Source organism: Gossypium raimondii, chromosome 9 (assembly GCF_025698545.1).
Source record: "Gossypium raimondii isolate GPD5lz chromosome 9, ASM2569854v1, whole genome shotgun sequence".
Taxonomy (NCBI): Eukaryota; Viridiplantae; Streptophyta; class Magnoliopsida; order Malvales; family Malvaceae; genus Gossypium; species Gossypium raimondii.
In genome coordinates, this window is record NC_068573.1 from 49686086 (window position 1) to 49711177 (window position 25092).

Here is a 25092-nt window from a genome sequence, read left to right on the forward strand (position 1 = left end):
CTAACAAGCAAATGGCTAAAAGTCATTTTTTTATGCATGTGTTTTGTTAACTGAGCTTGTGGTGCAATGATAAAATCTTAGTTGATCCCTCTTGATACAAAGAGAAGGGGGTGAGAAGTTTAAAAAGTAATGGAGTGTTTCTCTGCGGACCCATTTCCTCTTCTTTATGTATAACAATACTAGATATTGGGCTAGATAAAAAAAGGACTCGCAACTCATTTCCTCTTCTTTAACGAGAGCTAAAAGTCTGTCATTTGAGCAAGAAGAAAATGAAAATCAAACATGATAATTTTTACTTAAACTCGAAAATCTAATTTGATGAATTTAAAACTAAATTCGACCAAACCTACTTTGACAATAATTGTCTGAATTCGAAAAATTCAATTCTGAAATTAAAATATTTAAACTTAAAACAACCCTTTAGGATTCTATGGGTCAAGACTAACCCAGATAATTTATGAAAATGTTAGGGTTAGGCTTCAAAAAGTAAAGGCCCAACCTAGAAGTTTTGGCGGGAATGGATCAGCTATGAAAATAGAGATGGAGAGAGTACGAAAAACGCTTCCCGCTCCTTTAATTTATGGCGCCAAACGAAAGAAAAAAAAAAAAAGCCAAATCCGGAACCAAAACCAAATCTCATCTTTTTTTCTTTTCTTAGTTTGTGTGATTTCCGCCATTTTCAAATACCCCCAAATATCCTTCTTTTGAACGAAGCTATTGTTAGGGTGCCGGAAATACTATCAGAAACGGAGAGATGTTCGGAAGAGTAAGAGCGTCACCGTCGCCGTCGTCAGTTGACTGCTTCGAGATTCCGCCTTCCAAGATCATCAAGGACGATTCCCTCTCCATCTATGGTATTTCTCTATTTTTAATCCTTTTCAAAGATCAATCTCAATTCTACTATAGATCTGAAATGATTAATACTGATTTTCGTTTTCTGAATTTGTAAAACTTCTCTTACTATACAGAGACTACACTGATGAAGCTTAAACTAGGTTCCCAACGTCACCTGATCTCACCACCGCCGACGACGGCGGCTGATTTAACCGATTGCGCTTCTGGGACTGTTCCAAGCAATACGAACTCCGATGATGAATCGATGGTGATTGACACGGATTGTTCTCCTGTGAGTGTTTCATATACTTCAAGTGATTTTGAATCAACGAGTAACTTCAATTCTCAGCAAGGAAGTAACGGTACGTCGATTCGCTACTTGTTTTCTAAATTTAGGGATCATCAACGCGTTTCAACGATTAGTGATCAAACAATGATGATAGAATCGATTGGTTCTACGAGTTTTTTGGGTTCAATTGAGTTTCAATCTTTGAGCAGTGGGAAAAGATCAAGGGAAAACCATGAATCTAGCACTAGCACAAGCAATGGAAGTACTATTATATGATTGAATTTGTTTCAAAGAAGGGCTTAGATTTGGCTTATTTGTTGGATTTAGAAACCTTATGAATTCTTTGTATTACGGGTATGTTTAATTTTTTTAAACATTTGAAGGGTTATATTTTTATATCCGTACGAATATTCATCGAAACAATATAATTGAAGCTTTAGATTCTTTGTTTTTTTCATATTTTATTTACTATTTTCCTTATTTTCTATTTTGAACCAAAATTTAACCTTTTATGTTTTTTTAAACCAATTTGAATGTAGAACTCTATAGAATCTAATTAGCTGAAAATTTTATTTGTCTAAATACCAATAAGATTTAATAAAAAAATCAATTAATGAATCCCCAATGCCAATGACCGAACTGATTGCAAAACATTGAATTGGATTGATAAAAATCAATTTTCTTTTTTTTTAAATTTTATTTATAATTAACGAGATTTTGAACATTCAATCCCACAATAAAAGAATAAAAAAAACTCAAAATTTGAACATTCAAATTGAATTTGGCATTGTAAAGACAGCTTAATATCCATATACTAGTAATCACTTACTTCTTAATAATTTTGTCATCCAATTATTTTAGATTTTTAATGCTTATATTTTTACATTAGTCAATTGATGATAAAAAATAAAATTAAATAATTAGATGACCATTTTGTAATTTTCAAATTTCAGTAATAAAAAAATTAATGGTTAGATAGTTTACCCTTCCAATTTTGAATATGATCATGTGTGTTTGGCATGTTTAAATCTAGTTTGATGAGTGGTGTCTTTTTCTTTGTCCTTTGGCCATTTGTGCATTGTAGTTAAGATTATATTTTGTAAACTCTCTGAAAAATTGGTTGAATTAGAAATTGCAAATCCAATTGTGATAATATTGAAATTTCCTGTCATAAATTAAGGACTAGAAAGCAAAAACACATGAATTTCTTCCATTATTCATACAAAACCTGCAGCTCTAACATTTGCAATTACATCAATCTTGAAGAAATAAATGGGTTGATAAGAAGAGAGCTTACAAATTGCTTTTGCCTCAACAATGAAAAAAGGTCACTCCATTAACCATGGTGCTTGAGCAGGTGTCCACTCACATAATTCACCTTCTTTGAACCAAAGAGCTGAACATGAAAAGCAATGTTTTAAGGAAACTATATCGGGAATTGAACCAGACCTGTCAGACCTTCAATTCTTGATCCAATTGGTTCAACCGGCCAATATTAAGAATTCAAATATCATTAATTACAAATAAAATTTTGATAAAATAAATAAATATATAGAAAATTGGTGGTGGTTATTTTACCAATTCAATCCGGCTTTTAACCTGTTGAATCATTTTTTGATTGGTTCAGCATTCATCTAGTTCTTGCATGCCTGCTAGACTGGATAATTCACCAGTTCCCGATTCAACAGATAAATCCCATCCGTTTTTTTCTTTCTATGATTAAGAGAAAGAGATAGGAGACCAAAGAGGGTGCCATTAAGGGTTCCTTAACGAGCAAAGGGGAAGGGTCAAAAAGGATCCTAGGTGATCTACTTTGGTTCAGAGTTCAAATAACCGAAATTTTCTCAAGAACTAAACGGTGGCTAAAAGCATAAACTTTTAAACCAGTTTACAGTTGGTGCGCGATCTATTGGAGCATGACATTTGAATTTAGAAACATACAAAAGCTATGTTACTCTTGACTCTTTCATTTTTCTTAAAATATCCATGTCCAAAGCATATCTAGATGTAGAAATGGGGATATAACCTTCCAAAGATTCTCCAATTACCATGAAAAACTTGGAAAATTTTGAAAGGATGGATATCAAACACGCCCAAGTCTGGACAGCTTAGTACCAAAGCAGCTAGGAGGAAATCATTTCAGTGATAATATGTTTGAATACCAGTAAAAGGAACCTACCTGTTTCACGCTTGCCATTCTCAGGGCTGTCACTACCATGGACAACATTCCTGCCCACAGTTTCATTATCAGAATATCTGCTGCAAATCGAAGTTGAGAAATTAGAGGCTCAGAAACAGGGTAAACATAGGCTAACCTTCCTGTTTGAACCGCAAGGTCTCCTCTTATAGTGCCGGGCTCAGCCTGAAGAGGATTGGTAGATCCGATCAGCTTACGTGCGGATGCAACAACACCAACACCCTCCCAGACCTTGAAAACATAAAATCATCATCAGATTTCTCGATCAATGACATACCTGAAACTTATGATACAAGAAGAAATTAGAAGGGATTGTACCATACATACGACCGGTCCAGAAGTAATGTAGTCAATCAGGGTAGGATAGAATGACTTGGTCTTGAGATCCTTATAGTGTTCCTATGACCATCATAACACCGATTACGTATATTATTATGTAAGCTCCCAAAGTTAAGAACAATGTGCTTTGTCAAGTCAAACTCGAGTTATCAAGTATTTTAATGTAAAATAACAATAGCAAGCATTGAGTTTCTTAACGTAAAACAAAATGGCACATGAAACATCAATCCAACTGCAAACTTACAAACCTCAGCCAATTCTTTGTGGCATTGAAAGAGCTTCAAGCCGGTCAGCTTAAACCCTTTCCTCTCGAACCGCGAAATAATTTCTCCAACCTAAATAAATGTAAAATATATGCTAAAATTCAGAAGAAAAAAAAATATTCAAAATCAAAAATCCAAAAGTTCTATTATAATTTATAAACAATTCCCTTTTGGATACTAAAATTAGCTAAAACATGATACAAAATACAACACAACATGAAAAATAACAAAAATACGACCCAAATACATGAAAGGCTCAAAATCTATATAATATGAATTATTAACATATCAAAATTTATATAAAAATATAAAATATCTTAAACATAATTATAATACAGAAAATACACGAATTGCCTAATTTACCTAAAATGCTTTGCTAATAAACCAATAGATAGCAAACAATTATAATATGGTAAAATACACCAACACAACACAGAATACACGAATTGTTAAGTTTACCTAAAATGCCTTCACACAAAGTCATAAACAAATAGAAAACAATCAATTTAAGACTCAAAAAATGTGTAATTTCAGCTATTTAGCAACAAGAAATGGATTATGGAGCATAAGATCTTAAACAAAACAATTGAAGCAAAGCTTACAAGGCCACGTTGTACACCATCAGGCTTGACCATAATGTAAGTTTGTTCAACTTGTTCCTTAAACCAAAAAGAAAAGAGAGAGTATAAATCAACAATGTGAACTTCAAATTTTCAAAATATTAATAAATAGGCACTTCAATTATAGCAAAAACATGGGGAAAAAGCTGAAAAGGAGGTAAGAATCAGACCAATGAAGCGACCAAGTGGGGAAGGAAGATGCCATGGGTGGATTTGTTAGCACGGGTTTTGGTGAAAGCGAAAGGACGTGTAGGGGATTTTGTGAAGAGATGGGATTGTTTGTGGAATGCTGCTAAGTGGTTCACGTTAAGGTTTCCGTGAGAGGTGTAGGATAAGCAGGTGGCGCTGCTTCTCTTCGCCGTCGCCGTCGCCGCCACTGAGGCGCCAAAGGATGAAGTGGTAAGCGAAGTGGATAATGTTATTGTCTCCATCGTTTCTTGTTCTTTCTTTCTCAATCCGCCTTTCCCTTGTTTCACTTTCCCCACACGAGCCTAAAATGTACTTTTTGCAACGTCAAAGTTACGGTACTGACCTTCTCTGTTTGCTAGTGGGATAAACTAAAAATTTAGTCCCTGAACTTATCAATTTTTTCTACTTTGGTCCTTTAAGTTTCTTTTCTCTATTTGGATTGAACATGGATTCCTCTAAAGTATTATGATATATCATTTTGAGATCCTATCATGTCATCACTCTAGTACAATGGTATAAAGAGTTTGATTCATTATGAGCTAAATTATATTTTACTCCTTTTACTCAAAAATAGGTAAATTAGTCTATGTACATTAGAGTAAAGAGCAAATTAGTCCTTTGACATACAAGGTTGAGTTTTTAACAATAGAAATGAATAGAATTTTTAAAAAATTTAGAATTTGTTCTTTGACTTAACCTATAGGCACTAATTTGTTCTTCTTTGAGTAAAGTGAACAAAATATTATTTGACTCTTAATGCAATGGCCTCCATAACATTTTTACTTTTCTTTAAAAAAATGTTAAAAAAAAATTTTAATGAAAATGAATAAATGAGATAAAATCTCGCCTTACTAGATAATATAAAGTTACTTTAAAAACACGTGGTATTGAAAATTTTACTAAATCTTATCACTATACAATAATATAGGTGAATTAAACATGGTTATATATAGAGGTGCTCATAGATCAAGTCGGGTCGAGTTCGAGTCTGGCGTAAATATGATATTAACATATTTTATATTTGTCCAAGTCTGGCCCAACCTGAAATATAAGCCTAAAATTTTGTCTAAATCTGCTCATATTTACAAAAGACTAACCCAAGCCCATTTTAGGCTTATTACTTTTAATTTTAAAAAAATTATTTATATTATATTATTTTAATATTTAATAAAATTTATATTTTTTTATTTATTGAAAATTTTTATATAGTTATCTTAATATCATTTTAATGTTTATATTAGAGTAGTATTTTACATTTAGTATAAGTTTTCTTTAATGTGTTTTAAATTACATAATACATTAAAACAACATAATATTAAGTATTATAAACTTAAAAACGGGTCGGGTCTGGGCTGACTCTAACATTAAATGTTCAAGCTCGAGCTTGGCCCATATTTTAAGTGGGTCTAATTTTTTTGTCAAAGTCTATTTTTTGGGCCTAATCTTTTTGTTTAAACCCTCTCAAATTTTGAGTAAATCTTCAAATTTAGACAAATAACCTGACCCACCTTAACAATTTCTTTTACCAAACCTGAAAAAAAAAATCAAATGTTGTAATTGGAATTCAAAATTGTTAGATGTTAATATTTGAAATTAACAATAAAAATAATTAAATTAAATCCAAAATTCTGAAAAATGAAAACTTTGACTATAAGTACAAGTCTCCAAGAAGAACAAAAAAAAAATGACAAAAACACTTTTAAAATTCAAAATTCCTTCTAGTCTTTTGCATTGTGTACCTTAAATTTAGTATTCAATAAAATAATTTATTTAGTTTCTCAAAAAAGAAAAACAATTTAATCAGTCATTGTTCTATGCATCCAAAAACAAAACCTCATTGTTCGTAACGAATCAAACTCAAGTTATCGGACATAGTGATTTGCCGGCCTTAATTTGGTCTGTGGAATTTGACAAAACAAAAATGGGTAAGATTTAAAAAATAATAAAAATCACTACCGATAACATTTTCTTAGTTGATCCATTTTACCCTTTAAATTTTTTTAACAATTCAAAAGGTTTAATTTAAAATTTTGAATTATTTAAAAAAAATTTATTTAAGTTACTAAATTGTTAAGGTTATTTTTATAAAAAAAATTGGTTAGCGAATTTGAAACGACAATTCAATAGTCGATACAATAGATTAGTATATATCTACAAGAAAAAATATGTCTTAATTCCAATTTGATCTAAAGATTTGTGTCAAAGACAATATATAACATTATTTATATTTTGGTTCATTGACTCGTAACATTTAAAATTATTTTATTAAGAGAAAAAAAACTAACTGTAAAAGAGAATGGAAAGAAGAGTTTTTGATTGAGGCAGGCAGTGCAAACAAAGAAGGTCATATAGCAACGATTTTAACAACCTATTAATTTAAATGAAAACTTTTGGACAGCTCAGCAACCGTTTTGCTACCTTTTAAAACGTATATTTATTGATAATTTAGTGAAATTAGATATATATTTTTTAACTTTTTAAAATTAAAAGATTAAAACTTAAATAAAAATATTTGAATAGTTTAGTAACCATTCGTAGTATAGGCAAGCCCAATATGAGGACATGTAATACGTAATATGAGTTTGCCTACACATGGTGTGAACTTTGTGTATGCGAACCCACTTCAAGTATACACGTGCTAACCCTAAGGTAGGGTACGTGCGATCATGCACAGAAACCTACTTAGCATGTCACATTTATGAACAGTGACAGTATCATATAAATACATAGAATTAACCCATCTTAGGGGGCATATAGAAAAACTATCAACAACTCCAATTAAAATTTAGGATTTTTTTTTTTAAATGACGTATCTAAGTTATGCGATAATGAATGTATTTAAAATATCATCTATGTGTTTTAAATATATTCAAGTCCAAATTTGAGCTAATAATTAAAGTTTAGGTTAATGATACAATATTAATATTATGAGGACTTAACTAAAACATCTTAAAGATTAAGATCAATTTTCAAATTAAGCCATAGATTGAGGACGTATGATTAATTAACCTTGTTCTTAATAAAATCAAACAAATTAAAGTCTAATCACTGAAAAAAATGAATCGAATCGTTTAATTACAAATGAAAAATCCAGTTTACTATTACACATACAAAAACACACATTTATTTGTCTTTATTTCAATTCTGTTCAATCATAGTGCGAACAGGTTCAAGTTTCAACAGCCATCGTAGCTGTTCATTCATCTGCAACAAAGTTCTTAAAAGCATAAAATCACAAACATGGTTTACAATAACCATTCCATTTTCACTACTGGAAATATTGTCTTATTGGAATTTAAACAAACAAGTAGTGAGCATCTCTCATCCATGGTGTTTTTGTCCTTGTTCCTTAGCATTTCCAGCAAGAAACTGCAACAATGGGCTTGGCATTCCAACCAAGAACCAAACACCCTTTATCTTCCACAACAGTATAACCTTCGCAAACCTTATTGTTCCCAAGCCATTGCTTGGCTTGACTCATCAACCTCAATGGTGTAGCTTGGAACCCTGCTCGGCTCATTCGTCTTCGCCACTGGTCGACCCTCTCGTGCCGTTCGACCCGATCAGCTCCCTCGCAACTCACGATGTTCTTAATCTCTTCGGCAAAGTAAAACTGTTCCATTTTGGCTCGCCTGGTGTCGTATTTGGGTAACATTGCGTCGAGTGAATCGAAGATTGCAGAGTAATAATGGAGTGCTTCCATGAATCTTCCGAGAAAAAAAGGCCCATTATGGCTTGAATCTTGCTCGACGAGTACTAAAAGCTTAGGGGAAAGCTCATGGATCATTTGAAGAACTGAGTTTAAAGCCCCCCTACTTTCTTTAACGACGCAATGAAGTTGAAGAATGCTGTTAACGACAAGGACTTCATCATCGGAAACTTTGATATTTTCAGGCTTTAGATTCTCTAAATTGCTTTCGACGATGTTGAATTCCAGGTTGATTCCCATGGATTTTGCGTAGGTTTTAAGGTCTTTTCCGATAACGTCGAATCGGTCTACGCAGAGACCGACGGCGGTTATACGGAGACGTGTACAGTGTGGTTTGCCAGCGCCGCCACGTATGGCGGCGAGGCTTTGAATAAGGTGACGCCATTGGTGACCTTGTGGTAAACCAAGGGTCATCCCTAGGTCCACTACGTGGACCAAACTCTCTCCCTCAAAGGCTTCCAATATAGCTAAATTAGCTACGAAGTGACCGAATTTTATGTGCGGGCAAATCTCGTAAACAAGGCGGAAAGCTTCTTGTTTCTTGTCGGAATCCGACATGATGTCCATTATGTTCATTACCGGCGGCAGCTGGACACGGCCGACCGCCGTCCCTGGTGGTTGAACCGAAGCGAGACGGTCCGCCAATCCTTGAACGAAACACGACGCCACCCTCTGGAACGACGAGCCGAACACTAAGGCATTGGCGCGAAGCTCCGATAGTAACGCCGAGGCATGGGACTTGTCGCGGCAAGCCACCGCTTCGGCACAAGCGATGAGAAGCTGAACTAGCCTCATCCCGTATGCCGTTTCGTCTTCTTCGATTCCATTTTCTTCATAACCGGCTGCCATCGCTGCCGCAGCAGCCGCCGCCTCTTCTACTGCCTCAGCAGCAAGGTATCTTTTACTGTAAGTCAATATATGGTCTCTGAAATGAAGACTTGACAAACTACTCAAACTACCATTGCTGCCGTTCCTGCTCATCCCGCCGTCGCTGTTTCCGCCGTTAATAGTTCGTTTCAGCCTCTTATTATCTCTGGTTTCTTCTTCAAAAAACCGGCGGCTCCAGTTATTATCATCGTTGTCCACAATTAAAGGCATAAAACGGTGAGAACAGAAAGTCATGCCCATGGCGGAAAGCGTAAGATCGAGACCGATCACTTCATCGATCTTATCTGACTTTTGAAACTCATTTGGCAAGAAACCATGAGACATTGTTGTTTTTTCTTCTTTTTTTTTTTCTAAAATATCTTCAACAAAGCTCTGAAAGACCCTAAGACAAAGCTTCGATGCTTTAAATAAGAAACCTATGCTATGGGTTTTTCTTGTAAAAGCGTTATCATCGAGATTTTCATGCAATAATTCGGACAAATCTGATTGGCGTTTTCAGAGCATGCACTACTTAAACTCAGACAGACATAAAATAAAAGAAGGGTAAATCAACATTTGGTCCAAAACTTTGACAATTTTATCAATTTAATCCTTCAACTTTTTTATCATATTAGTCCTAGAACTTGACAATTTTTTCTATCTTTTATCCATGTGATAATATAATACTCTAATATTGTAACATATAGTTATTTAAAAAATAATTTTTTCCTAAAAAAATTGAAATGACATTAATTGGATAAATTTTTTAAAAAATTTCTGTGATATTTAAGGATTAATGTAAAAATAAAATTTCTGTCTTGATTATTGTAAATAAAAAATTAAGAGTCAAAATTGAAAAAAAATCAAATTTAGAGAATAAATATTTCAACAATTACCTTGCCTCTTGGCTTCCCAACATTTTGGATGTAATCAATAAACTTGTCTAAACTTCCACTCTAGGTGGTAACCATGAATTTAGTCGTGGTAAATGTCATTTTCTGCAGTCCTACATATTCTCTTTGACTTTTTACTTTTCTTACTTAACAAAGTTGTTTGCTCAAATTATGCTATTAGTACATGTAATATAATAAGTTGTTGATTTAATCCCTATAATCTAATTTGGTTAATTTTAATTATTGAAATTGTTGAATTTTAAAATTTCAGTTTTAACCCAAACGATAATAGTTTAATAATCAAATTATGCTATTAGTCATGTAGTATACATAAGTCGTGGATTTAGTTCTATAATCTAATTTGGTCAGTTTTAATTTTTGTAATTTTTTTATTTTTAATTTTCAATTCCAACCCAAACAATAATAGCTTAATTTGTCTAAATCAAAATCTGATATTAGCCATATATTATATATAAGTTACAAATTTAGTCTATATGGATCATTTTCAGTGTTTATGTTTTTGAATTTTGAAATTTCAATTGTGACTTAAAGATAGTCTTAAATCAATTAAGTAAAAGATGTTACTTTTTGTGAATATTATGAGAAAATAACAAGCTGACATGATATTAAATATGTGATAATATATTTATCAAATAAAATTAAAATTTAATAACTATCATTTGATATAACTAAAATTTTAAAATTTAGAAAACATCCACAACTTATGTGCAGTATAAAGAACTTCCTTTGATAAATACTAAAAACACTTTTTTAATATAATAATAATTTTAAATTTATCCTTTATCAAATATATACTCATATATCATTCGTATATACGTGACAATGCAACAAGATATATACTTAGATGGGAAGCTATATATTGTCGTTCGATTTTGTTAAAATGTGAAAAACATGTCCCCCTATTGAGAGTAAAAATGCAGGTCTTACAATAATATGTTTTTTTTTTTTTGTGCCGGCTCTTGAGAACATTGAAATGAAAGGAACAACTATAATATATTAATTGAATAAGGAGGTCTTAGAGCCCTTTACGCTGCTAATAACTCACTATTATTGGTCTATTGAACTTTTTTCATTTAACTTTTGCAATTGAATTGACTGCATTTCATCAATAATCTTGTTTGATATCACCAATGCTGCCATATTTTCTATGTTCAAATAAAACTCTTCAAATTTTTGAGGCATTCGTATTTGATATTCATATTACAGCTCTTTAAATATATAAATATTAATTGGATATATATGTTTAATCATCTGTAAAGTTTAAAAATTGTTTTAGAGGAATTAAAATAAATTTTAAAAATTAGAGTTAAAATTGTAGTTTTACTATTACATTAATTTGTAATTTTAAAAGTTTTAATGGAGTAAATGAAAATTTTATCATTAAAGGAAAACCCTGCCTATCCCTTGTATATATATGTTTTGATACTCACATTAAAGTCGGAATAATATATAAGATGCTAGCTTTAAATAGTAGTGTAATTACTCAAAATTGCCCTACATTTTGTTATAGGGTATGGGTTTAAACCTCTCGAAGTCTATTTGTTTATATTTCTTTAAAAGGGTGATTATGTGCGCATATATGGGTCCACCTTCTCAAATACTCCACAAGGCGCTTTCACCATATGTTTGGCAACTTTTTCGGGCTCTTTGTAGAGTTAAGAGGCCAAATCCTAACCAACGACAATACTAAGTGTGTTTAGAGCAAGGGCAAATTTAAAAGGGCATACAAGGGTCTTAGTCTCCACAAAATTGAAAATTTGCTATGCAATCCTTCAAGAAATATTTAAATAATAAATTAATATGTGGTTAAATTGCACTTAAGTTTCCCCCAAAAAAAAATATTAAACCCTTCAAAAACAATACAATCATATATTAATATATGATAAAATTATATTTTAACCTTTTAAAATTTTAAAATTTCATTTTACTCTATAAAAAAATTCTAAATTCACCGTGATTAAAAAGTCTACGGACTTTATGCAAATGACAATTCATAATCTTCTCCTAAAAGGAAGAAATCCTCACCAACATCCATATCTAATTACATATATGAACATACCTATGTAGCTTTGATACTTAAAAACTCTAAATATATGGAACTCTTGGAAAATATATATACTCACATAGTTGAAATAACAAATTATGAGACTCTTTATTTTTAAAATATTTGTATAAGATTTATATTCTGATAAAATATAATCGTTTAAATAAATGTAAAAAACCATACTATGTATAGCCGAAGAACTAGAACAACACATATTCTACAAAATATTCATCGTCAATGGCTTTGTCCCCCACCCCAAATTAAATTATATAAAAGAAAATTTAAATATGGTGTTCTCTAAGGCATCTGGCGTGTTTTAGTACAAGGTTGGTTTCTATAAATTATTATTTTAATAGTATCTATCTATTTTAGTGTTAAATGTGAATTTAAATATGATATATTTGCAAATATTTATTATTCATACATAAATAAAATATAATCTCATTAAATTCATTAGTACTTAACGTTAATGTTAATATATAGCTAAATCGAGAGAATAACTTAATCAAGTACAATACTCTAAGATGAGGATTCAATTAAGATATTTTAAAAGTTTATGGGTCAATTTAAAATATGACCCATAATTTGGAGGTCTCCAAATTTATAGAGACAATTTTCAAAATTTCTCATTAACTTACAACTCATATAGTATTGGATTTTGATTTGGTATAATTATATATATAAAGTATAGACTTGACTCAATTGTAAATCAAGATACATATGTTCAATAGATATAATTGTTTGATATATAATAAACAAACATAAAAATGATGTCATAGCAACAGCAATGTTAGCCATATGTTAAAATTAAATTAAATTAAAATCCAATCATGTATGAGATCATAATAAAATTAAATTAAATTTTATGTGTAATTTGTTATTTATCTAAAATATAAATTAAATCGTGCCGTAACTACAAGTGAAAAAATGTAATATATATTTATTAAAAAATATGTAAAAGATAATTAAGGTTTTCAATTGATATGGTAAATTTGAAATATTAAAATTTATGATATCCTTAATCAAATCTCACAGTGTGAGGATATTTTAAATTTTTATTTTATACTTAAATAGTATAGATATATCTTATTTTATATTTAAATTTTATCTTATTTAATAAAATTTCCTCTCTTTTTTAATGAATAAAACTATACATTTTATGGAAAAAGGTGATAAGTGAATATCATGTGAAAATGAGGGATGGTGTCCCGTACTTAAAAAAGCCTTTGATAAATGTATATCAACTTATTTGAATAAGGGACTCGTGATGAAAACAGTGCATGGCCAAGGTGGATAAAGCTTTTATAAATGATTCACAGCCTCAAATGTTTAAAACTCTTTGGTCCCTTAAAACATCGAAGGCCTATGCTTTAGAGGTAGTATGGTAGATGTGGGTCGGGTTTGGATTGAATTTAAGAAATAAAAGTAATAAAAATTATTTAATTCTAATTATAAAAATATTAATATTAATATTAATATAAAATATATTTTTAAAATTGGTTAATGTGGTAAAAGTATCATGAAAGTTTATGTATTGAACATATGTATTAAGAATTATACTGCATTTTGTTTATTTTATTCAAAAATAAGTAAAATAATTCCTATATAACATATCAAAATTTATTTTGTTAAAACTTATGTAACTAGAAGAATAATTAGATAATTACATGTGATGTGTCACATATACCTTTTGTTAATGTACAATGACAAGTTTGAACTAAATTACCCTTTTTGAGTAAAGGGAGCAAAATGTAATTTGAAAATACTTTACTCAAGCCCATAAATTTTATATTAATCTTTATATATTGGTATAAGGCAACACTTATTCTCGATCTTGATCGCTTTTTTTAGTTTTTATTAATGTGATGACTTATCACTTTGAATTTTTCGGTCATATTTAATCTTTTTGGCCCAAATAACTTCAAAGTATTATGTCAAAACCATTTTTACCATAAGTTAATTTGATAATATTTGAAAACACATTAAATTTAATTTTAAGACATCGAATTTTTATTAAGATTATAATTTTTTTCATAGGTGCAATCGATCTCCTATGAAATTATATTTTAAAATATAAATTTAAAATTTGCATTATTGAAATAGAGAAAGAAAAACAAAATTGGGTTGTGGAATCATAAAATTAAAAATTTCAACCTCACACACACATATAATTAAAACTTAATTGAAACATTAATTGGACTTGATCCGGATAAAATATGATTATTACATATTATATCATTACAATTACATGGACTAAAAATGAAAGAAAAAAGAAAAAGGCCCGACTGCTTTTATGGAATCAACATTGCCATTAAAGGGAGGTAATTGTGTATCTGTTTGTATGATTTCTTTCCTTATTTAAGTTTTATAAAAGTATTTAAAATTTAATATGTTGATATAAGTTTTATTTTTATTTGGGTTGGATGTTTCTTTATGCTGCTTTTATTACGTTTGTACTATGTAGTTTTTTTCCCTTTTCATGCATATATGATTGGATTTTAGTTTTATATATTTATATAATTATTGATATGTTTTTATCATTGCATTTCGTTGTAGTTTATATAATTTAATTTTAGTAACCAATTATTATTTTTAAAACAATAATATTTGCAATGCATTAATTAATAAAAATATTACTATCATGATAGATACCTTAATTTTGAAAAAAATACATCAATTATAAACAAAAGCTATTCTTATGCTATGCTCAAGTGGCTTGAGTCGGGCAGAGAGGGAAGATTTTTAACTATATATATACGAATTTTAGTTTTGTGCATTTTAAATATTAGCTTAAATTTAAATAATTTAAAAGGATATATCATATGAATTTTAGTTTAATGTGTAAATTTATACACAAATTTTAATTTTATGTAATTTTGCATTTGAAAATTTTATTTTATCCAATTCTCATAAATTATTAATATAATTATTGATATATCATCATTTTATGTTTATATATTGCATATAAATAATTATATTTATTCCATATAAAAATTAATGTATTTATTTCTTTAAATATGTATGATTAAATTAAAATTAAAGTTTCATGTATATATTTGAACTACAATTAATTTTCATGTATTATTTTGAAATTTGTCCTAACATATTTATATTTAAAATTTCATTATAATATGTATGTTAATATAAACTTATTTTTAATATTTTAAAGCAAAAAGATGGGTTATTTAGTATAATCATTGAAAAATAAATTAGATATTTGTAAATTGATAAATTTACACAAATAATCACCTAATTATGGATAAATATTTTTGTCACTTAACAGTTAAAAATGATTACCCATATTTTCCTTTATTGAACAATAAAAATGTGCATTAATTTTTAATTTAAATAATGATAAATTTAACCTTCAACCTATTTATATATTTTATTAATTTCACTTTGATTCTGTTTATTTTTAAAATATATAAACTTTATATAAATACATGAAATATAAAAGTTCCACGAAATTTTATATATTTTAAAAATACAAAAATCACTAAAAATTATAAAAACTTTAAAAGATTCTAAAATTCAAGGAAATTTCATAAACTAGCGTATATATTTAGTATTAATGTATTTTTATAATTTAAAAAAATATTTTTTTGTGAATTAAAAACTACTAATAAATTACCATAGCAAATATAAAGATCCTTACAATTCAATCAGAATAAAAATAAATAATTACGATTAAGTGTCTATTTTCTATTTTTACACCTCTATATTTCAAATTTCCTCAAATTTCGATCTCTCCGCCAATCTCCCCATTATTTCAAAATCATTTTCTCCTCTGCGGCTCCTCCTGGTCCTGGTTTAGCTGTATCTGTTTTTGCGTACGTTTTAAATTTTCTCGATTCAAAATTAAATGCTCCAAAATCATAAGTTTTCTTCTTCTCTAAATCCCGAATAAATTCCCCCATTCAGTCACTCCTCTCTCTCTCTGCCTCTTGTTTTCTCAATGGCAACTTCAGCTTTCAAGTCAACTACCAGGAGGGCTTCCCTCGCTAACTCTCCCGGTGACTCTTCTTCCTCCAATCGCTCTTCCTCCGGCCACCGCCGCGCCAGGAGCCTCAGCAGATTTTCCCGTCGGATTCCTGGAGTCGGCGACGATGACGATGAGCCTACTCCGGCTCCGAGGAGCAGGGGTAGGTTTGTGAATACAGTCAGGGGATCGGGGTTCCCGGAGATTAGTCTCGACGATCTCGCTGTCGAGCTCTTTGATTCCTCCCTCCGAGGCCGTTCGGTTTCTCGGATGGATGACGTCACACCACGCAATGGTAAAGGAGGAGGAGGAGGAGAGAGTGTGGCTCAGAGAAGAGGAAGGTCGGTGTCCAGGCAAGGATCCAGGGGTAGTGTTGTAAATAATGGTGCTGGAGGACGGTTTACTTCGGACACTGCTAGTTCCAGGAGGAGAAGATCTGTCTCCGTTGTTCGGTATCAAATTAGTGATTCTGAGGTACTATTTCTTTTCAGTTCCTCACTCTCCATTACTGTTGTTTTTATTCTTGTGCATGAATTCATTATTTAGATGAATTCTTTAGTTTGTATAAACATGGTTAAACTAAGCAAATTAGTTAATTTATTATAAAAGTGAACAATGTAATTTTAAAGAATGTTGATTTTTGATTTTTTTTTTCAACATAACTTTAAAAGACTAATCAGTCTTTCTTAACATTCAAAGTTACCGCCATCTAAAATATTCTCTCTGTTGCTTCCAAATTATCTGTATAACGTTAAATTTCTCACTTTGATAGTAGAGGGTCTAATTAGCTCTTCAGAGCTTATAATAAGTGGACCTACCAGGTAGTTTAAACTATCAATTCTAATATTGCAATGAGACATTATCCGGTGACTAGACTTAACTATCTGCTTGTTTTGTGCTTGATGTTTGCTTAATTTGGACTCAAAGATCAAATTACGTGCACAAGCCAACTAAAATTTTTACCGTTTGTGGCATGCACTTGTACCACCTCCTTATTGGCGTTGCTTAGTTGAAGTTTAAATACATTGTCCAAAATGAGAAAAATGTGGGAGTATTTAATAAGGACATCTGGTTTCTCTTTTAAGTATCCAATAATTATCAAACTCTTTATGGTATTGCAATTGTCATTGCTATGTTCCGAAATTTTTAAGTTCATCCAATGGCATTTCTTTTATGGATGACAAATCTGAGTACATAGTTCAGATGTTCTTGACTTGGATGACAAATCATTTTCTATATTTGAATACAGGTCATCTTTAATCAGCTTAGGTATATTGTGTTGCATTTGATGAAAGTAAATGAGGAACTTTAGAATTTTTGCATGTCAAATATGTTTATTTTCTTTTAGTAATATTAAAGGTGAAGTGTCATTGATAATAGATAGCAATGTACCCACTTGGCCAACTTGAATGGTTAGATTGGCTTCAATAAAACCTATTATTTTTTTCATTGTGCAAGGAATAATAATCAAATACTAACTTGTTGATGTGTATGCTTTTGTGGTTCCTAAAATTTGTAGAGTGATCTAGATCAGTTGCAGAACCCAAGCAACCGTGCTAGCATGAAGAGTTCCATTGGTGGAAACAATCAGTTATCCTCCACTCATAAGCCAACAGCTTCAAATAATAGACAAGGCTTAAGAAGATCTCTCAGCCAGAAGGACTTAAAGTATCACGATGGCTACTCTGTAAGCATTCTTTATCTCTTCGAAAATGTATCATTCTAACTTCTACTATCACCATTTAGTTGTGTGGAATTTCTATATAAGGGTTCTATTTAGTAGTTGGGTTAATCCTTACTATACCTAGATATCTTTTAGAATCTTTCAGGCTCATTTATGTCAAATTTATTTCGTTAGCTTAATGAAATTTATACATACATGAAATCAGAGTCACTCTTCTGCCATAACTGATGATGAAGGGAGGGATGCTGCACTTTCCAATAAAAATGGGGCGGAGAGGACAATAAAAGCTGTATATGCACAGAAAAAGGTTGCTCTTCTCTTTAAAAAAAAAACAATTGTGTAATAACCTCTAGGAGATATTTTGGTAAATCTTTTACTTTTGTATTTCCCACCCGCTAGGGAGACCACCCCATTGGGGATGATGTGAATGGTGGATTATATGCCGCAATGCGTAAAGAGCTTAGACATGCTGTGGAAGAGATCAAGACACAACTTGAACAAGTCTGTAATTTTATGTTCTGGTCAATGTGTTTAATACTTTATTCCCTCCTACTGGAGCAGAATTTGCTTCATAAATTGTATGCTAAACTTGTTGGATGGCATCTTGGTTTATGCAGTCAATGGTCAAAACAAAGAACTCTGGCATAGCAAACGTTGATACCTTGCAACCTGACAATTCTGACATTATTCAGGCTATTTCTACAGCTAGAAGGAAGTGCACAACAAAATTGGAAAAGGTATAAAGTCATTATCATCAACATTCTGTGGTGCAGTATTTACCATTTATGTGATGATTATGGTCATTGGTACAATAGTGTTGAGTTGCCTGTTCTTTTGGCATCTTTAGTCTTAAACTATTTATATTTTATACGGTGAACTTTATAGTTTTTTTTTTTTTGAAGATGTATTGGTTCTTGGTTAGCACTCTTGGTTTATGATAACCCTGAACCTATCTTTCTTCCGGATTTTTACTCTATATTGAAAATCAAAATAAGGTTGCGTTTAAGATGCTTTTGATGAAAAAGGATAACTAGCTTTCCATGGTACTTTTCATGCATGTTAACATGGTTTATGGTGTTTTATGCTTAACGAGCTGATGATTATTAATATGTATTAATTGTTTACTCTAGTCTTTGATGAATTTATTCCCTTGATTGAAGCTCTGCATCTCATAATGGAAACATTAGTGATTGATTTTATTTTTTGATTTGACAGTCGGAGAAGCGAAGACAAGATTTATTGGCTGAGATTCTATTGGAGGAGCAGCATGGGAGAGAGCTCTCTAAAATTGTCAAAGAATTGCTTCCTGAACCGAAGAGCTCTATTGTTGAGAAACCAGGACGAGCCCGAAAGGTACAAATTCCCCTTACACTCACTGCAATTATGCATGACTTCGTAATCTATATGGCTATTTTTGAGTCCGCACCATTTTCTTTGTTAAATCCACTAGATTCTGATGTTCCTTGATGTAGTAAAGGTGATTTGATCTTTCTTTTGATTGTTTAATCAACATACAAATTATTTCCCAGAGGAGCAATGACAGATATAGGATGTCCCGACAGTTGACTGAGGAGGCTGAAAAATATATCGAGGATTTCATTTCTAATGTTGAAGATACAGATATTTCATCATTAGATGGGGACAGGAGTGATACTACCAGTTCAAGCATAGGGGGAATAACAAAGACACCAATTTTCCAGAATCCAGCAGTGTTTAAATCTGTCCCTGTTGAAATGGATGGTGTACTGCTGCCTTGGTTACAATGGGAGACTTCTAACGATGTTTCTCCGTTATCTTGCGAGAATAAATGCAGTATTTCTCAGGTAATTTTATGCCCTACAATGGTAGTTCATAGTAAAAAGCTGAATATCCAACACTATTCAATCTGTTTTTTGGCAAATTCGGATAATTTCTGAATTTGGATATTAGAAATATCCAAATTTCCTTTGGCTTTTCTTCAAATAGTGTTGGATATTCAAATTTTTTATTACAATCCATTATACTTATATAACGGATTCAGGTATTCGAATTTGATTTAAATTTTAATGTTACTCTTAACCCTACAAATTTTTTTTCTGAATTATCTATGTTTAACATCCACCTTCGGTCAGTTTTCTAATTTGAGCATGAGGATAAACATATACCCATGTCCAACAATCCTAGATTGAGTAACATCGATCTTTTAACTTGTTTAGACCTGGTTAAATCCTAGGCACAATAATAAATTTAAAAAATCAACAAATTTCAAAGAAGTTGGAAAAATTATTCATCTCAATATTGAAGTATATGTAGACCGTCAAGCATGCTATCTTGTCAATGTTATTAAAATTTTAAATAATTCAGTCAACAAAGTAATTCGACTAGTTGAAGGTTGGGAGCCGAAGTAATTCAAAAAAAAAAAAAAGAAAAGAGTAGGGTTAAATTTGTCTTTATATTTTAATTTTATGTTTCTATGTTTAAAATTTTAGTTTAACAGATTTATCGACGGTAATAATATCTAAATCAAAGGTAGATTCGGATAGAAAGTGGATAATAACCAGAATTCAGATATCAGATATTTCAAAATTTGTGGATGAATACCTAATTTCATCTCTAGCGTTTCTATGTATATGGATTTATATATGTGTTGCATTGTGATGATATAGGAAGCAGTGAGTGGGCAAGATCTAAGCGATCAATTGACCAACAGCAGCAGCCGAGGGAGTTGGAGCCCAGAATTTAGTGATTGTACTCCTTCACAAAATGTTTCATTTGGAAGTGGAAATTACCAAAGCCAGACCACCTCTTCTTCAAATAAGATGATGATGAAGTTGGATTTGGATGATTATATAAACACTGGCAGTGACGAAGATTTTCTACTTGAAATGTGGAGCCAACGACATGGAATTAATTCGGGGAAGCTTTTACTTTGTAACCACATGTTCTTTTAGTTACAATCACAAATCTTTTTTTCTTTCTAAATTTTTAGACTACAATAGTAATTTTGTAATTTATTATTATTTAATAAGGGTTTCTGTTTGGATGAAATTATTTTTTAAAGAATGTTAATAGGAAATTTGTTACTGAAAATTCATTTCAACAATTTTTTTCGGTCAAAATCTTTCAACAAGTTTCCTAATGTTGGATAAGGTGATTTGTATTTTTGTCCTACACATTATTATTATTTTGTAAAAGTTTTATTTTGTTTCACTTAAAAGCATAAAATATTAGTATAAATGTTGATTTTTGAAATAAAAATATTTATATTGCGTCCATCCACTGCCCAATATAAGCTCTCTCACTTTTGGACAACCTTTTAATTCATATGATTACTATTAAAATATACTATTAAAAATAAAGGCTAGATTATGTATCCAATAAGTAAATTAACTTCTTATTAAATAACAAATTTATTATTTCTATTAAAAATAATTATTTTGTATGGTTAAAAATTAACGTGATTAATGGAATAATTAAGTAGTGATACGTGAGGTGTTATTTGATGTAAAGGTCAATTTTAACACTAAAAATAAAAAGAATTTTTAATAAATTTGTACAAAATTAACATAATTAATAAAATAATTAAATAATGATAAATGATGTACCACTTGTAAGTGGCGTGTAAAGATCAAATTTTAACAAGTTACAAGAATTAATTGACCATTCCGAGCTCACCAATGTAAGTAAGCACTAGGAAACAAAATTACGAAATTCATGCCCCAAAACAAAGCGTTAAATAAAACAGCCCCAAAACAAATCGTTAAATAAACCCACAACTAAACGATATTTATTGTTAGCACAAAGATTCCAATAAATACAAACCTAACCTAAAAGCATCACAAAATATAAGCCCTACATATACATACACATACACATACACACACACACAAGCAGAGCTTCATAAACCCACAAGTTAACCCCTAAACAAAAGAAAAGTCTACTCAACCCAAATAAAAAGATTACTAACTGAACAAATAACAGCTTGGATCCTAATTCCTGTATTTAGGTATATAGAATAGACAATTTTTCGCTTACAGTGTCAAAAAATGTTCTATCGAGGACATAATTTTGCAGGAATGCAGTTAGATTCGACTCGATAAGCACACGGAGAAAACAATTCAATCAATTTCACCTTCATTGACATCATTTACTGTTTCTGGAGCACTTTGAGGAGGTTAATCTTCATCGTCGTCGTAGCTTCATGTATAAACCTAGTTGTTCGAGGGGATTACTTACTCCCCGGAGTTTGAAACTTCCCAACTCATTTTGAGAATGACTTGGGCAAGTCTCCTCCATGAAATTAGGCAAAGTGTCATCATTGGTCGTAATAAGCATCTCTAGATCTTCCATAAATTGATTGTTCTCGTTGATATCCACTGTCTTCTCCATCTGCATAGAGCATAAACTTTTTCACATCAGTATAACCCATGTTGCTCAGACTCTTCATCGTGTTAACTTCTTGGTCGCAGAAGCCACAGAAGCACAGACGGACCATGAGAAGCCGCAGAAGCACCGACTGTTCATGCAGAAGTCGCAGAAGCACCGATTGTCCATGCAGAAGCTGTAAAAGAGCCGACTGTCCATTCCGAAGCCGCAGAAGCACCGACTGTCCATGCAATAGCCGCAGAAGCGCCGACAATTGAGGAAGCGTTCTGGCAAGCTTTAAAAGAAGCCGGAGCAGATGGTATGATCAGAGGTGATGTGATAAAAGAACTAGTAGGAAAAGGTTTTGAGGGTTTTGAGCACAGTGAGCTGATAAATTTGGTTGGCACAAGCTTGGACGGGAAACTCGCTCCTGGTGGACATGGCAAGTTCAGGAGATCGAGAAAATCAAAGCAGAATTTTCGTATTTGGTTGGAGAGAAACTCGCTCCTGATGGACATGAACTTGAACTCTCCAACCAAATACAAAAAGCCTTCTTTGATTTTCTCGATCTCCTGAACTTATCATGTCCACCAGGAGCGAGTTTTCCATCCAAGCTTGTGCTAACCAAATTTATCACCTCACTGCGCTCAAAACCTTTTCCTACTAGTTTTTTTTATCTCATCACCTCTGATCATACCATCACCTCTGGCTTCCTTCAAAGCTTGCCACAACGCTTCCTCAATTGTCGGCGCTTCTGCGGCTTTTGCATGGACAATGGCGCTTCATGGGCTTCAGATGGATAGTCAAGGCTTCAGCTTCTAAGATGGACAATGGCGCTTCTGCGGCTTTTGCATGGTCCGTCGACGCTTTTATGGCTTCTGCATGGACCGTCGGCGTTTCTGAGGCTTCTAAGAGTTCTCCATGAACAATCGGCGTTGTGGCAGTTTCTTCGACAACAACATTATTTCTTCTCAGGGAAAGCAACATTGTTATTGCTACATTTTCATCCTTCTTTGTTTTCACCATTTTGAATTGCAAAATGAAAAGAAGGAAGACAATAAGGGAAGAAAAAAGATGGAATGTGAGGGATGAAAACCTTTTTGTGAAAATGAAGAGTATATATAGAATTAGGGGGGTCACTAGAAGCTTCTTTCATTTTTTTTATTGGGTATTTTATAAAAATAATACAATAAAATAAAATAAAAACTAAAATAGTATAACTTTTTTTTATTTACTAAAATGGTACAAAAAAAACAGTTAAAAAAAAAACCTGAAAGAAGGGCCTACCACAGGCGGCACCTTTGGTGCCTGTGGCAGAGGCGGCACCAATTGTTCGTATTTCGGCCCTTTGTTCGTTTTTTTCCCGGATTTTATTACTTTAAAAAAAATACTATTTTCTAATTTTATTATTTTACATTATTTTAGTACATTATGTTTGAAATGTATTAATTTAGTGTATTTTTTATTGAAAGTAATAAAAATCGAAAAAAAAATATGAACAAATGGCCGAAATAAGGGTTTTTACTAAATTTATTTAAAAACACAATTAATTAATACATTTCAAATATAATATACTAAAATAATGTAAAATAATAAAATTAGAAAATAGTATATTTTTAAAAGTAATAAAATTAGCGTAAAAAATACGAACAAAAGGTCGAAATAAGGGTTTTTACTAAATTTATTTAAAAACACAATTAATTAATACATTTCAAACATAATGTGCTAAAATAATGTGAAATAATAAAATACAAAATAATATATTTTATTAAAAGTAATAAAATCCGAAAAAATACGAATAAAGGGTCGAAATAAGGGTATTTTTTAATTTATTTAAAAACACACTAAATGAATACATTTCAAACATAATGTACTAAAATAATGTAAAATAATAAAATTAGAAAATAGTATTTTTTAAAGTAATAAACTCGGGAAAAAATATGAACAAAAGGTCGAAATAAGGGTTTTTTAAATTTATTTAAAAACACAGTAAATTAATACATTTCAAACATGATGTACTAAAATAATGTAAAATAATATATATTTATTGAAAATAATAAAATCTGAAAAATACGAACAAAAAATTTGAAATAAAGGTTTTTTTAATTTATTTAAATAACACACTAAATTAATACATTTCAAACATAATGTACTAAAATAATATAAAATAATAAAATTAGACAATAATATATTTTTTAAAAGTAATAAAATCTAAAAAAAAAATACGAACAAAAGATTAAAATACGAACAATTGATGCTGCCTCTACCACAAGCACCATTGACTGCACAGAATTAGTAAAATAAATGCTTTGTTTTATTTTCGGGCAAGTAAAATAGATTTCCTTACAACAAATGTGAAATAAGACTTTTTTTTTTGGTTACATGTAACAGACATTAAAAGCATCCATCAACATCATCCATCCACTTGCGCAAGCAATTGAAACAAGGCTAAGTGATTGAATTCATTGACCCTATTTCATTTTATAATATATGAATTGAGTCTGACTCAAACTTACCTCTTCTTTTTGGAGTTATATCCTACATTCGATTTTTATTTTTATTTATTTTGCGATATAAAAATAAATATTTTATATTTAAAATAGTGAAATTGAAAATTATTGTATTTTAGAGGTATTTATAAAATAAATTGTCAAATAATATTCAAAATCATAAAATAAAATTTATTTTATTAAAATTTAAAATAAAATTAATATGAAAAAATCGAGATGTGTCCTTTACTCTTTGTCTCGGTACCTTATCTTTCAATATTTTCATTTTACCCGTATCTTTTACTTAAATCCAATATTATCTTATGATTTT

The 25092-nt window shown here is 30.9% G+C and overlaps 4 protein-coding genes across 5 annotated transcripts; 2 read left to right on the top strand and 2 right to left on the bottom strand.

Moving 5' to 3' along the window:
- Nucleotides 1-67: 67 nt before the first annotated feature.
- LOC105800819 (uncharacterized) lies at nt 68-1576 on the top strand. Of its 2 annotated transcripts, XM_012632165.2 has the most exons (3): nt 68-854; nt 969-1126; nt 1231-1399. In XM_012632165.2, the coding sequence occupies exons 1-3, from the start codon at nt 755-757 to the stop codon at nt 1255-1257; spliced, it is 285 nt and encodes a 94-aa protein (XP_012487619.1). In that variant the 5' UTR covers nt 68-754; the 3' UTR covers nt 1258-1399. The 2 variants fall into 2 exon arrangements, with proteins under 2 accessions (XP_012487619.1, XP_012487618.1); XM_012632164.2 differs by having other exon boundaries at nt 969-1576.
- Nucleotides 1577-2267: 691 nt separating this feature from the next.
- On the bottom strand, nt 2268-5026 carry LOC105800820 (nucleoside diphosphate kinase 2, chloroplastic). The gene is made up of 7 exons (XM_012632166.2): nt 4713-5026; nt 4525-4581; nt 3908-3994; nt 3639-3719; nt 3439-3551; nt 3303-3352; nt 2268-2519 (listed from the first exon to the last, which is right to left on the bottom strand). The coding sequence occupies exons 1-7, from the start codon at nt 4971-4973 to the stop codon at nt 2452-2454; spliced, it is 717 nt and encodes a 238-aa protein (XP_012487620.1). The 5' UTR covers nt 4974-5026; the 3' UTR covers nt 2268-2451.
- Nucleotides 5027-7841: 2815 nt separating this feature from the next.
- Nucleotides 7842-9678, bottom strand: LOC105800821 (GRAS family protein RAD1). Its single transcript, XM_012632167.2, has one exon. The coding sequence runs from the start codon at nt 9650-9652 to the stop codon at nt 8081-8083; it is 1572 nt and encodes a 523-aa protein (XP_012487621.1). The 5' UTR covers nt 9653-9678; the 3' UTR covers nt 7842-8080.
- Nucleotides 9679-15994: 6316 nt separating this feature from the next.
- Nucleotides 15995-21010, top strand: LOC105800823 (uncharacterized). Its single transcript, XM_012632168.2, has 8 exons — nt 15995-16718; nt 17764-17931; nt 18134-18235; nt 18328-18429; nt 18546-18665; nt 19144-19281; nt 19458-19751; nt 20574-21010. Exons 1-8 carry the CDS (start codon nt 16221-16223, stop codon nt 20856-20858), a joined length of 1707 nt encoding a protein of 568 aa, XP_012487622.1. The 5' UTR covers nt 15995-16220; the 3' UTR covers nt 20859-21010.
- Nucleotides 21011-25092: the final 4082 nt, after the last annotated feature.